The sequence below is a fragment of the Lactuca sativa genome, chromosome 4 (assembly GCF_002870075.4).
Source record: "Lactuca sativa cultivar Salinas chromosome 4, Lsat_Salinas_v11, whole genome shotgun sequence".
Taxonomy (NCBI): Eukaryota; Viridiplantae; Streptophyta; class Magnoliopsida; order Asterales; family Asteraceae; genus Lactuca; species Lactuca sativa.
In genome coordinates, this window is record NC_056626.2 from 282,516,452 (window position 1) to 282,531,973 (window position 15,522).

Below are 15,522 nucleotides of genomic sequence, written 5' to 3' on the forward strand. Positions count from 1 at the left end.
CTTTTATCCAGGTTTTCATCTAGATCTAAGTGATAAACTTTATGTTCTTAACATATTCTTAGGTTTATGAAGTAAACAACACATAACCACCAAATAAATCATGAAAAACACACATATTCATGCATACACACGTAGATCTACACAACAGAACTTGTATTCTCCCCCAAAACAAAGTAAAAATAAAAAATAGGGGGTATGAACTCACCTTTGCTTGTTGTTCTCGGTTTTTGGTGAAGATGTGAAGAGATTTTGGTCCTAGCAAGCTTCTTGAAGAACTTTAGAACTTAGATGGCTCTAAGATGCATGATTTATGAAATGGTATGAGTTAGGAGGAGATTTTTGAAGATATCAAGAAGCTAAACCATGGATCTAAGCAAAAACTTACCAAGGATGGTGATATAGATGTAAACCTCCTTGAAGATACACCTAAAATCTTGAAATTTGGAGGAAGATGTAGGAGTTTCTTGAGAGCTTTCTTAGGAGATTTTTGTAAGTAAAATGAGTGTGGTGGTGATTTTTGGCTCTATGGCCAAGTTTAAGGATAGAGGGGAAAAGAGAAGAGAGGTTTGAAGTGATTGAAGTCTTGATGCATGAGATTAGTTTTTGCATGGAGGGTATTTAGCATGGGAATCCTACATGTAAAAATGATGTCTCACCATGAAACTTTCCACCTTTTTTTACCTTGGGCCGAAAATGGGTCTAATGGGATGAAGAAAATGGTGTTGGGCTTAATTTCTTGGCTTTGATCGAATTTCATAGGGCCAATATTATTTTTTGGCCCATTGGGCCCTTAGGATGGTTCATAACCCCTTTTGAATAAAAGAAATGGAGTTTATGGCCCATTAGGGCTAATTAATTCATTTATGGCCCAATTAGACCCATTATGGTCAGAATGAATCATCCTAGGCCCAAATGGTTCCAAATGTCATAGATTTATGAATTGGGTCCATTTTGAACCCAATTAGGGTATTTAGGCCCAAAATAGTCGAATTGATGATTTATTGGTCCCTTAGGCCCAATAAGCGGATCCTAGTCCCTAATAAACTTAAGCATGGATTTCTAGGATTTCCAACCCTTATTTGAACATATGAGATGTATTTGAATGAGCATAAAGTATAGTATTCACTTAGAGTACAAGCCTTACAATAGATGATGGTTTCATGAGAATAAAATTTCCTAGCAAAAATGCCAGTTGTGACAAACCTGTTTAGGTTATAAACCTTGAAAAAAATTCTTGGGTAACACCACAAATTCAATTGATAACATGTTGATGTTATATACTGGGGAGGATCCCAACTTGCGACATATTTCATGGGAACTATCCCAACTTATGATAACATGAAAATGTTATGATTCGTGTGTATTTTCTAGGGAAAGATCCTAATGTGTGATAACATGAAGATGTTATAAACCTTACGAAATTTCTGGGGTAACATCCCATTTTTAGATAACATGAAAATGTTATAAACCTTAAGGATCTTAACTTATGTTCAAAGATAAGAGGGTTGCCAAGCCAGTGCATTGTGATATGATCCCATCATTCATATCCCATAGTTAGATATCGTGCGTTCAAGTGAGGTGTATAAACCTTAGTTCGTGTGAAAAAGGTAATTAGCTCTTTAAAACTTAGAGGGGATTAAGTACCCTTAAGCGTAGGAAAGATGATCTGTCTCTAGCTTTTGTATATGATAGTTTAATGATCATACCGTTGATATAATGGAATTGTCCAAGTGTTAAGATGTTGATATCTTCGTATGTCAAGATCCTTATGTTTTAGGATCTTCAACCTTGAGGATCCTTATGTTTCAGGATCATTGCTTATGGAGATCCTTAGATGTACGTTGTTCTGCATAGAAAACATTAGTTAGGGGTGGGCGTTAGTCTAGCTAACGCCCTACCGATGCTTAAGTTAGTAATATATTCGAGGAGAAAATAAGTAATGATGAAAAGTTTAAAGTAAAAAACATGTGCACCTCGGTTTTGTTTAAGATCAATTGATCTTATTTACATATTGTATGCTTTGAGATGTATAGTATTCCAGGATCTTGGAAAATGTCTCCTTCGATTGTTGCTAGCGAATATGCCCCGTTTCCTGCTTCAGCATCTATGAAATATGGTCCTTCCCACATAAGAGCTAATTTATCTGCACTAGGATCCTTGGTGTTTTGGAATGTTTTCCTTAATACCAAGTCTCATATTTGGAATCTTCTGAATTTTATTTTCTTGTTGTAAGCCTTGGCAATCCTTTGTTGATGAGCAACAACGCGTATCTTGGTAAGATATTTGAGTTTGTCAATAGTGTCAAGATCCTAGGCTAGGATCATGTCATTGTTTTCTTGATTTTGGAGCAAGTATCTTGCTGTCGGGATCACTACTGCGGTAGGGATCATTGCTTCTGTCCCAAACATCAAGGAGTAGGGGGTCTGACCTGTGGCTACTTTAGAAGTAGTCCTATCTACCTATATGACGAAAGGAAGCTCTTCTGCCCATCATTTCTTTTCATCTAGCTTGGGGATGAACAGGAGTGGACATTATCATTTTGATTTCCCAACTCGTGAAAAATTCGCTTGTCCTCTTGCTTATGAATTGTGATCCATTGTCGCATATGATTTCAACAAGGATCCCGAACATGGTCAAGATATTACATTTAATAAATGAGGCTACCTCTTTGTCTCTAACCTGAACGAAGGCTTCAGCTTCGATCTATTTCGAGAAGTAATCAGTCATCACCAAGATGAAGACTTTTCCTCCTAGAGCTATTGATAATTTTCCTACTATATCCATTCCCTATTTCATGAATAGCCATGGAGAGATAATAGGATGTAGCGGTTCCGCCGGTTGATGTAGGATGTTGTTATGTCTTTGGCAAGCATCACACTTTTGAGCTTGTAGAAAAGAATCTCTCTTCATGGTTGGCCAGTAGTATCCTGTTCTTAATTCCTTGGAGCATAAGGATCTTCCCCTAGTATGATTGCCACATTCTCCTTCATGTATGTCCTTCAAGACTTTTGCAACTTCAAGATCTTCCAAGCATCTGAGGTATGGACCTTCCATAGACTTTTTATAGAGTTTACCTTGGATTATTACAAATCTTGAGACTCTTGTTCTGAATGCTCTTTCACTTTCTCTTCTGTTGGGATTGTGCCATTTTGGAGATAGTCCATAATGGGTTGGATCCATGATCATGGACTTCTTCGAGGATCCTGTTCATCAGGATCCCTTTGAGGGGGGATCTGAGGGTCAGGATCTCCGATAGCTGCTACACTTATTGGTTGTTCAAGATCATCGAGTTTGTCGTAAAGGGATTCTATAGATGGAGTTATTATGTGGGTTATAGGGATCTTCATTTCTGGTTGGATCCTTAGGGGGAGGATCATAAGTTGGCTAATGCGTCTGCTTTTATGTTTTCTTCTCTGGGAACTTGGGTTAGGCTAAAGTTTTCAAAATCAGAGGCTAATTTTTTAGGATCTCAAGGTATAATGCTAATATTTCACCTTTCACTGTGTAAGATCCATTGAAGTGATTAGTTAATAATAAAGAATCAACAAATACTTGAAGATCCTTGATTTGAAGATACTTAGCCAATTGTAGTCCCATGATGAGTGCTTCATATCCCGCTTCGTTGTTGGTTGCGTTGAATTCGCAACTAACTACCTGGGGTAGGATGTCCCCATGTGGTGATTTTAGTATGATCCCTAGCCTAGTTCCTTTTTGGTTTGAAGCTCCATCAGTGAATAGTGTCCATTTTCCCAAGTGTTCATATTCTAGGACTTATTTAGCTTCAATGTCTACTTTGTTTTGTAGATCATCACTAAAGTCAGCCACAAAGTCTGTTAATGCTTGTGACTTTATGGCAGATCTTGGATCATATTTGATGTCAAACATGATTAACTCACTACTAGAAAAACAGCCTTTTACGACGCTCATTGCGCGTCGTAAAACGCTCAGACAACGCGCAAATGCACGTCAAGAAAGGCCCTGTCATAAAGAGAGACGACATGCATTTACGACGCGCGGTTATGACACGCAATGCGGATTAAGGAAGGCCCTGTCATAAAGGAAGACGACACGCATTTGCGTGTCGTAAGCTTACGACATGCGTGTTTATGACACGCAATGTGTATCAAGGAAGCCCTTGTCAAGAAAGGCCATGTCATAAATGAAGATGACACACATTTTTGCGTATCATAATTTTAAATGTTAAAAAAATATTATTTACAGATTTCCTAATTTTCAAATTAAATTTGCATTTAATGTCTCATAAAACAAAATAAAATACCATATACAAAAAATACAATCCATTGCATAAAATACCATATACAAAAATACAATCCATTAAGAGGTTTTCCCTAACTATATAACCTAATACTACATTGCCATAAAAGGGCACCTTCTTGTTTCGGTAACTCGTCATTAAGCTGTCTGAAGAAGCTCTAAAACCCTTCATGTATCCAACCAATCATCATGTCTCTTAGCTTCAATATCAATCCCAACTCTTGATCAAGAACAACACGAAAATCCTACACAATAATCATGTCAGTTGTACAATATCAATATCAACTAATTAATAATACACAATTGTAAATATTACCAAAAGATGAGATCCTCATATACAAGCAACTTATAAAGTTATAATATGAACTGATTAAATAAGAGGAAACTGAAGATTATTTAGTAATGAGCTAATTTTAGTTTATCAAAAACAGAAAGTCCTTCAGATGCTTCTTCAGCTAGAACCTGATTCAGATACAACAAGTATGGTGAATATGTTGACTTTATGGACATAAAATATTGATTAAAAGTAATTAAAAACCTACCATGGGTAATTTTGAAGGAGAAAAGTTGTGACAACCCGAAATTTCCATTCTGTACAAACTATATCACTTCAATAGAAGTTATAGTAGTCACAGTTAATTTTTAGACTTTTTCGTGTAAGTTTGAGTAACTCAGAGTTTACACTTCAGGAAATATCAGGAGAGTGGGTGCACTAGGGTTTTGTGCAACACTGTTATTCCAACACTCTGTTATATGAGAAATCATTTCAGGAATAAAAATATTTTCTGCCAAAAATATCTCAGGACTATAAATAGAATTCTGAACCAAATTCATTCATTATTCGCATTTCCAACTAGAGAAAAGCCATTTTCTCTATCACGGATCTTCGGGTTTTATCCCAAATCGTGAGTACCCCTTTCTAGTAGTGTTAGAAAGCTTTATATGTGTTAATAACATGATTTAGAAGGCTAAATCACTAGATTTAGGAGTTTACTCCCCAAGGTGTTCTTAGGCGGTAAACTCCCGAAACAAAGCCGAGACCGACCCTTGTGTTATGCAACTGCCTTAGACTCATATGTATGTGTGTTCGAGACAAGAAAACAACCAAGAATCACCCAAGTTTGGGAGTTCACGGCCCAAGAGTTTCTTAGGCCGTAAACTCCCTTTACAAACTCAAAATGGTGTTTTAAGGCACCTAAAGCTTTAGACTTTTATCTAGACTTGTTCCCATTTAATCTAAGGCCTTAAGCACATCAAAATCACCTATCAAAGTGAGTTTATGGCCAAGACTTTGTTCTTGGGCCGTAAACATGAAAGAAGGGCACCAAAGTGTGCCTAATGTCTTCATATGCTTGGAATAAAAGCCTAGAACTTATACCACCTATGCTTGAGGCTTGAAAACAACAAGAACACCATTCCAAGGGAGTTTACGGCCGTAAACTGCAAAGGAAATGGCCTTAGGGCCATAAACTCCTCTAAGGAGTGTTTCTAGACCTTAAACCCTTCCAAGAATTTAACCACAAAGTTGGAATAATTCTAGGAATCATTTGGAACTTCAAAACACACAAAACACCTATGGTTGGGAGTTTACGGCCGTAAACTCAAGAGTTTACAACCGTAAACTCCATGTGTGTTAGTATATGAGGAGTAAACTCATATATGGGGTCCTTTGGAACCCTAAACACAAGTACCTTGTCCCACAATAGCTTAGATGCAATCTTTAGGGCTTAAAACACTTATATAAAGTGTTTATTATGTCTAGGATGTCTTAGCTTTACCAATTAGTAACTTAATACTAATTGAGTGCATATATGTGTGATTATATGTTCATTAGGATCATAGTGTGTGTACAAGTCCTCGCTTGACACCTAGCAATCCTATACCGTTCAGTTCATCCTAATCACCAACTACAGGTGAGTTCATACCCCTTAATCAATGTTTTAAATGATTTTAAATGATTTAATGGGGGGGGGGGATACAAGTAAAAAACAATATGTTATTTAATCAATCTGATGTATTTTATAACTATGTTTTCACTCAGTAGATTTCACATATTTCAAAAGGTGACACATGAAGTGGTTTTCTATCTTAAAATACCTTGATAACAAAAGTATTAGTTTTGAAATGTGTATTAAAATGACATCAAGTCATTCTTAATTATTGTTCAAAACCCCTAGATATCTTGCAAAACCATTATTTTACCTTCTTGAATCAAACTATACTTATGCGCATATGTTCATTTATATGATAGAGATTATAGTTTTCATCCTTCGTTCAGTTTCCCACACCCTGGTGTATCGAGCGTGCATAAATCTACTTGAACAACCACTTACTTTCCAGTTAATTATCATAGGGATAGTTAGAAGATATCAAACATTATTACTACTACAAGGAATCACACAAGAGTCTGTTCATTCATGAGTCTATAACAATACCTTACATGATACATGAGTACACGTACTTAGGATTACATGATACATGAATATGTTTACATATACTTACCTGTTACATGAACACACTTACATGAATACCATATAGGAACACTTCTACATAGGTGCATTATCCTGTATTTACTTGCCTTGGATACTTGTACTTAGAACTACGAGGATGATTTATTAGTACTTACTGTGTAAATTGTCTTTCCTATCCCGGTTCAATGGGATATTTCGGCGGGACTTACCATTCGAAACCCCACTGATTAGCACCAGTGGTCGATGAACGTCTATGGATGTATAAGGTTGTCATTTATTTAGAAGTCATTGACGGGACTAACCATCCCTCTGTCCACTGTTGCAACAGTGGATGAGATGTGAATCTTCGAAGGATCATTAGGTTAGCGATCTGTTTTAAGAGATCGATATCGGGACTAACCCTCCATCCACCTTGCTGCCGCTACAGAGGATGAGGGGACACTCTTCGGATGTCCATAGGGTCTATCTTTCGCTTCGGCGATGTCGTGTCCATCCTGGTCACCCAGGGATAACACTTACATGATTATATTTTTCCTACTTTACAGTTAGACTAAGCACTTTTAGTACTAGTCAATAGAAAGGAAAAACTATCATTTTACTTACAAAACATTCGGGTCTTGGTAGAAGACTACATAGTCATAACAAAACATTCAGGTCTTGGTAGAAGACTACATAGGCATAACAAAACATTCGGGTCTTGGTAGAAGACTACATAGCCATAACAAAACATTCGGGTCTTGGTAGAAGACTACATAGGCATAACAAAACATTCGGGTCTTGGTAGAAGACTACATAGTCATAACAAAACATTCGGGTCTTGGTAGAACACTACATAGTCATAACAGAACATTAGGGTCTTGGTAGAAGACTATCTTATCATTTTCCTATTTTACTTTATTTTGTGATATATTCACATAAACGATGTGTTAGACTAAGCACTTTTAGTACTAGTCAATAGAAAGGAAAAACTATCATTTTACTTACAGAACATTAGGGTCTTGGTAGAAGACTATCTTATCATTTTCCTATTTTACTTTATTTTGTGATATATTCACATAAACGATGAGTTAGACTAAGTATTTTTAGTACTAGTCAATAAAAAGGAAAAACTATCATTTTACTTACAAAACATTAGGGTCTTGGTAGAAGACTATCATATCATTTTCCCATTTTACTTTATTTGGTGATATATTCACATAAACGATGAGTTAGACTAAGTACTCTCAGTACTAGTCAATAGAAAGGAAAACCTATCATTTTACTTTGTCATAACAAAACATTCGGGTCTTGGTAGAAGACCACATTTCATACTTATATCAACTGTTCTATGTAAGGATTTATACGACATTCTTAACAGCATTCCAAAACACGACAATAACACCTAAATACTTATGAATTCACCAGCTTTATAGCTGATACTCGCTTTCAAAATAACTTGTATTCTCAGGTCATCAGTTAGACAGGTACGATGTCCAGGCCTTGAGAAGACGGAGCACAGTCAAGACTCGCCTTATTTTGGTTATTCATTTTATTGTTGTACCTTATGAAAGAACACACATGTATTAAAACTCTACTTATAATGCAATGGATGATGTTGTTGCTTGTTTATTATATTACACTGTGGTGATACTTCACATGACGTCCTCCACCCCGGAACGTTTCCGCCGTTCTTGGTTTTGGGGTGTGACAGATTGGTATCAGAGCATTGTTTATAGTGAATTAAGTATATCAACCCATAAAAGATATACTAACTATAGACACATTGGGATTAAAACACTCTGTCTAAGAGTTTATACTTTTAAATAATAAAATATTTAACAAAGTATACGTGCCTGCATTCATACTAAAATCAGTGTCACAATGACAAGAACAAAAGTATTACGATTGTTGAATATCACAGGTAAGCTCGGGGATGTATGGTCAGTCTTGGGAGTGGCATAGCCTGATCAACTATGCTGTTCCAAAGAGTGATTAGCACATGCCCAAGAATGGTTGTGATATGGCAACAAGTCTAAAAACTTACCAACATCACCACAATGAGAACATTATAACAGAACCTAAGTCTGAAATACCATATGGGTGTTTTGTGTTACTAAAAGTACTTTATACTTGAGAACTAAAATGGAATCTTCATTCCTAAGTTGATAATTGCTAAGTGGATACGCTAAAGTTATATGTAACTAGGATGTTATAGACCTAGAATCGGTGAAATTTTTGCTTTACCCATATTCCTTGTAAATTTGGAGTTGAGGTCACTTATTCGAAGGCCTATCATGTGTTTATTACATATAACTGGTATGCACTTTACAAATAGCGATGGAACTAATGAAGATTTCCTAAATAATTATCTAGGTAGTTCGTCTAATAATTATTTTCTTACCCCAAATTCTCGCATATATAACATGGCTGGATTCCATCCCCACGACAACATAACAAAACATTCGGGTCTTGGTAGAAGACCACATTTCATACTTATATCAATTGTTCTATGTAAGGATTACATTCTTAATAGCATTCCAAAACAGGACAATAACACCTAAATACTTATGAATTCACCAGCTTTATAGCTGATACTCGCTTTCAAAATAACTTGTATTCTCAGGTCATCAGTTAGACAGGTACGATGTCCAGGCCTTGAGAAGACGGAGCACAGTCAAGACTCGCCTTATTTTGATTATTCATTTTATTGTTGTACCTTATGAAAGAACACACATGTATTAAAACTCTACTTATAATGCAATGGATGATGTTGTTGCTTGTTTATTATATTACACTGTGGTGATACTTCACATGACGTCCTCCACCCCGGAATGTTTCCGCCGTTCTTGGTTTTGGGGTGTGACAAAAGTTCCCCTTTTTCTACTCCCTACATAAAAACTGAATTGGTAAAATATCAAATGTGACATAAACCCTTAAATCAAAATAGATGGTTGAAAAAAAATCCACCTGAAGGATGAGAAGGTATGAGAGCATACGAAAGATAATGAGTAGAGTCACTCTAGATTGTCATCTGAACTACTCGAAATTATTTGCAATATATTTTAGTTAATAATCAACAAAGACTACCTAAAATACCAAAAATAACTTCTAATCATCATAAAATGTGAAACATCAACATTGGTTATATGTGGAATTAATGAAAATTGGAACGCACCTCTAAGCTTTTGAGCTTCCTTGATTACATTCAAAGCAAGTGTTGTCTTGCCTGATCCCTCAATACTTCTTCCCTGTAATGTATAGTTTGGTTGTTATTATTCTAAGGTTCACAGTTTGGTTGTTATTATTCTAAGGAATCAAATCATAATAAAATGAAGTTCAAAAATAAAAATTAAGTAATTTAAAGTTTTTATATCAGAGTATATATACACTAAAGTATTTTGGTTTTTTATCATATATGATGAAGGGTTGTTTGTCTTTTATTATATAGAAATAAGGGTATTTTGGTCTTTGATAAAAAAAATGAATGTAATTCAATTCCTTCCACCCTTCACTAGGAATATATGGTAAAATCCTTCAAACATCAGGTTTGAAGAATTTCATCCATTTAATTAAATTGTTTTTAATTTTCATAATCTATGAGTGTATTATGGTCTTTTAATAATTAAAAAATGAATGGAATTGAGTTCCTTCAACTCATCAAGTTTCAACCGGTTTAAAGCAAGATAGAGTGCCCTCTCTTCATACTCTTTCATACTTCATAATTTCCAAAAAAAAAGTTAAATCAGAATATTTCACTTCCATCCCTTGAGGTTTAAAAAAGTATTCAAAACCAAACCCGTTAATCATTATTTTTACTTGACGAACCTGTTAACAATCATATCCTCACCAACTCCAGTGGCTAAGCAGAGTGAACCAGAAAACTCTATTGGCCTTTTGATCAATTAGTTTTTATTCATCTTTTTGCATCATACTTTATTCATCCATTAATCACAATAACAAAATTGCCCTTTGACCAAAAATGTTAAAAGACCAGACCTGGAAGGCTTCCGGTTGAAATCAATGTTCTTCAATGCGAGAGAGAATTCGTTAAAGACAACAAGTCTCTTAGAAGCTTCTGGTTGGATGGAATTTCTCATGCTCCACGTGGGGTCCCACAAATTGAAGTCAAGTTTGACATTGATGCAAATGATATTTTGTCTGTCACTGCCATTGAAAAGGGTACAGGAAAGAAGCAAGATATCACCATTACTGGTGCTAGCACACTCCTGATGATGAGGTATTTACTATTATTGTAAATTGTAATGTAGGTTGTGTTTCTTTTTCACTTATATTTATTTTCTTGGCTAAATATATTATATAATATGATGAAATAGGTAAAAAGAATGGTGAATGAAGCTGAGAAGTTTGCGAAAGAAGATAAGGAAAAAAGAGAAGCCATAGACACAAAGAACCAAGCTGATTCAGTGGTTTACCAGACAAAGAAACAACTGAAAGAATTGGGAGAGAAGGTTCCTGCTACAGTGAAAGAGAAGGTGGAGGAGAAGCTTGGGTTGCTGAAGGAGGCCATATCGGGTAGGTCAACACAGACCATAATAGATGCCATGGGTGCCCTAAATTAAGATCGAAGACTATGGAATCATATACCTGAATTATAGTGGGTGGGTCTGCTGTTAACTCGAGACAACTCTTTATGGAACTAGAAATCTGACACGATCATAAATGTACCACAAAAGGAAAACTTGATATGTGCTCTAGAAGTGTACAAAAAATATGATAAATGCTCAAGAAACATGCAAGAAAGAAAAAAGGAAGAGAGAAACCCCAGTTTTGTGAAGAATGCCACTAGGATCGGTTATTGCTATCCAACTAAAGCACCAACCTGGAACAATCCATCGTTTTGATAATGTCCCAAGCGTCATCACTGGTGCTATATCTCCAAATACTCCCATGGGGATGAATGGGTTTTCTCCAAAAAACTTGGTAGGCATAGACTTCGTCTAATATCACTAAAATCCCAAGTTGTCTTGCTTTTTTTTGTCAAAGGGTAGCCCCTGCAACCACTAGAAACTTGATAAGGCTACTTCCGCTTTCTAAAATTATACAAAAATACTAATTAGAAGTAGAGTTAAAACTATACATTGAATTCACATATTATACAAATCAGCACAAAATATTGGGAAGAGATTGGTGAAAAGATACTAATGAAGATCAACAGATCACTAACCTGACTATATGTAGCTTCAAGTTCAACTACTGGTCTAGTTTAGCCAGTGGTCTAGTTCATCCCAAGTAGAACCTGAATACTGCAATCCTTTTGTTTAGCAAATAAAAATACAAAATAGTGTTTGGCATGATGGAATTGAGGAAGGAATGGAATCGTTAATTCCATTCCAGTGAAAGAATATATCACTCCAGAATTACCTCATCAGTTGCGTTAAAACACCAGTGGTCTAGTTCAGCCAAAATTGCTTTCACATACTCACCATTGCTAAATGAACAACACTCACGTCTCAAAAGTAGACTGCATTTTATAAAAAAAATAAAAAAAAGACCGAACGCCCATAATCATATTTTATATTCACATCAAAAAAGAATACACTATACAAATAATAATATACCTGTTACATAGCTAAACATTCACAAACGAGAATATTTGTGAGAAAACTTTACGCACCAAAACCGGTGGAACCTAAAAGCATTTCACAAAAAGGTTAGAAATAGAAAAAATAAATAAACACAAAAAAACAAAAAAAAAACAAACAAAAATCACACTAACATTATTTGTTTTTAGAACATTCAAGAAACTTCCAAGACTCTTCATAATTCCTTGCCAATGAGCAATCAGTGTCTGTTGAGCTGAATTGGAAACCGTATGCGAGGATCCTTTCACCAGGCTGGCTCTCGAAATTCTCGGTGCCTTCAATGTGAATTGTGAAATTACCATTTGGTCCATTGCTAATTACTTAACATGAATAGATTAAGTAAAAATGTTGAAGAAGTTAGCTACCTGAATACACATCCTGAGTGACAGGGATATTTCTTTTTTCAAATTATCTCGAATTGTTCCATATATCTTTTCAACATATGTTGTTAACTGTTGCTTAAAAAGAAAAGTTGGATACTTGGCTTCCACTTTGGTATAACCAGCTTCAACTCCACTACTCAAATCACCATCCACAAATGAAGGAAGTTCGATTCCTTGAAGGGTCCCATGGAAACTCTAACCAGAAAATCAAAATTTAATTATAGTATCTATATTATATATATGTTGAATCAAATTCCAAAATAGTTAATCATTACAGAAGTCACCCTCCCAAAACGAGTAGCTGATAATCGACAACTTTGTGGGGCCATTCCAGATGCTGACCCACTTGGTTTCAAAGTTCACTGAAGAAGAAGCAAAAGAGTAGAGGCATTCGATAACCAGTATGCCAATATATCGTTATTATCCTGTTTTTTCTATTAAATAAACAGAAAACAAAAGTTAGAAACAAATATTAATTATAAAAAACAAAGTGAAAAAAAGAGTAGAATTCAAGTACATCTCTATGGCGTTGCCTATGGTCCATATAATTCGGTCAAAGCAGGAAGTGCGTTCCACTTCAAAAGACCTCCATTGAAGAAGGCATTTGTAAATATAATATTAACTCAAAAAGTTACAATGAGCAGTTATGTCACTTAATATTATCAACAATAGTTGATTAAGTTAAGTTTTATCAAGTCTATGAGACCATTTTTTAACTACCTGCATATGATTTGCTTCTCAAGTACTTCTTCTTTACGTGGGGAAGATGGGGGGCACCGTTTGATGTTTGTGCTTTATCTCAATTTATTCTTTGTGACCTGCATTTTCCCAAAGAAATGATATCATAAGCATTGTGATTTATCTCAATTTTGTAAATATATTTTATAAAATCGATTTCATGAATCAATCCTGGGAATCGAATAAAGAAGAAGAGGACCGGTGGTGATGGAAGAAAAAACGATCGATTGAAGACATTGAAGCGATCGATTGAAGATAGTTAAATAGATCTGAGGATAAAAATATCAAGAAAGATTACCTAAAACTTTGAATCAACAATGAAATGAAATCGAACCGAAAGGTGAAGAAGGTGCGACTTCATCTAAGTTCTCATCATCATTTGAATCATTTAGGGATTTAAATATGGGTTTTTCTATTTGGCATTTTAGGGATGATGAGCTAGGGTTTTTCCTGGATGATGATGTAGGTAGGGTTCGAAATCAAGTTGAATAATTGGGGATTTATATGAATGACTGAAATGTGAAGCAGCGATTTTCATGTTGAAAATTTTGTGAATGAATAAGAAGATGATTATGGTGAAAAAGAAGGGAGGGAGAGAAAGGTAGAAATTGTTTATCAATTTCATGAGGTTTGACCACTCATTGTAGTTATCTTCCATCCTTAAAGTCACCTGTGTGGCTAGAATGGTAGAAATTGTGGATCAATTTCATGAGGTTTGACCACTCATTGTAGTTATCTTCCATCCCTAAAGTCACCTGTGACCTGTGTGGCGTCTTTTTTTCTTTGGAGCCACCGTCGTTGCCCTATTCTTTCCCTCGAGCCACCATCTCAAATCTTTTCAACCTGTTTGACGTTTTGAGAGAGAGATCTAAATGGAGAAATTGAGATATTACTTGAACCAAAGAAATCTGAAAAATGCCCTAGAGTGTGATATCCCTAAAGCTTCATCAAGCCAAACCATGGAAAAGAGAAAAGTAGAAACGTAGGAAGATGAGAACAAGGCAGGGATTTCTAATTTTTGGGGATTTTGTATCCCGCTGAGCTCTTAAAGGTTGAAAACGCGCCTTCCATTAAAATTTATAAAGCGACATCCTTAGACGACAAGCATTTTATTATAGGTGCCCTCCGTGTTTTTTTTTTTATTTTTTTGTTTAGACACAAATTTAAGGGCGCCCAATAATGCGCGACATAAATCCTTAAATATTTTGAACATATGATACTTTTTTAATGTCACTCTCTTTTGCGTAACATAAATTAACGAGTGTCGTGGTTTGCGCGTCATAAAAGGGTCTTTTTCTTGTAGTGACTTCACTGACCATTTTTCCATCCTTCATGACATCTTTGATTTTCTCATCACATTCTTAATAGGATAATTAGTTTTTACATGTATAGTATGTGTTTCGAAATAATGTCTTAACTTAGCAGAAGTAGTTACTAATGCAAGAATTAATTTTTCGAGATGAGAATACCTGGTCTCTGGACCCAGAAGACTTTTACTTACATAGTAGATATGATGTTGGTCTCCGTTAAGATCCTTTGCTAGGACAACACTTACCGCACTTGAGGATACCGAGAGGTAGAGGAGAAGTGGTTCTCCATCTATAGGCTTCACTAGCAGTGGCATGGAACTTAAGTATCTTTTGAGTTCCTGAAAAGCTTTTCCGTGTTCTTTGGTCCATTCAAACTTCTTTTTCTTCTTCAATATATCATATAAGGGCTTACACCTTTCTGAGGATATTGAAATGAACGTTTTGAGTGCTGCTACTCTTCCGGTTAGCCTTTGGATGTCTTTTTTTTGAAGATGGAGATTTCAGCTCGATGATTGCTTTGATCTGCTCCGGGCTTGCCTCTATTCCTCTCTTGGTTACCATATACCCAAGTATCTTTCCTGACTTCATCCCAAAGTGGCATTTAGACGGATTCAATTTCATGTTGTGTTCATCTAGAATGTCAAAGGATTCTTTGAGATCCCTGAGATGATCTTCAGCTTTCATGGACATCACCACCATATTGTCAATGTAGACCTCCATGGTGTCCCCCACTTGTCTTTAAACATTCGATTCACCAGTATTT

The 15,522-nt window shown here is 35.7% G+C and overlaps 1 protein-coding gene and 1 pseudogene across 1 annotated transcript; one reads left to right on the top strand and one right to left on the bottom strand.

Annotated features, from left to right (window-relative positions):
* The first annotated feature begins 10,246 nt into the window (after nt 1-10,246).
* On the top strand, nt 10,247-11,961 carry LOC128133634 (stromal 70 kDa heat shock-related protein, chloroplastic-like; annotated as a pseudogene).
* Nucleotides 11,962-11,995: 34 nt separating this feature from the next.
* LOC111917975 (myosin-9-like) lies at nt 11,996-13,125 on the bottom strand. The gene is made up of 3 exons (XM_052771430.1): nt 12,987-13,125; nt 12,694-12,906; nt 11,996-12,603 (listed from the first exon to the last, which is right to left on the bottom strand). The coding sequence occupies exons 1-3, from the start codon at nt 13,038-13,040 to the stop codon at nt 12,376-12,378; spliced, it is 495 nt and encodes a 164-aa protein (XP_052627390.1). The 5' UTR covers nt 13,041-13,125; the 3' UTR covers nt 11,996-12,375.
* Nucleotides 13,126-15,522: the final 2,397 nt, after the last annotated feature.

Coding starts and splice junctions, on each gene's coding strand:
- LOC111917975 (XM_052771430.1), bottom strand. CDS start 13,040: ATGGCCCCACAAAGTTGTCGATTATCAGCTACTCGTTTTGGGAGGGTG. Junction 12,907..12,986: donor GTTTTGGGAGGGTGACTTCT/GTAATGATTAAC, acceptor TTTTCTGGTTAG/AGTTTCCATGGGACCCTTCA. Junction 12,604..12,693: donor CACTCAGGATGTGTATTCAG/GTAGCTAACTTC, acceptor TTCACATTGAAG/GCACCGAGAATTTCGAGAGC.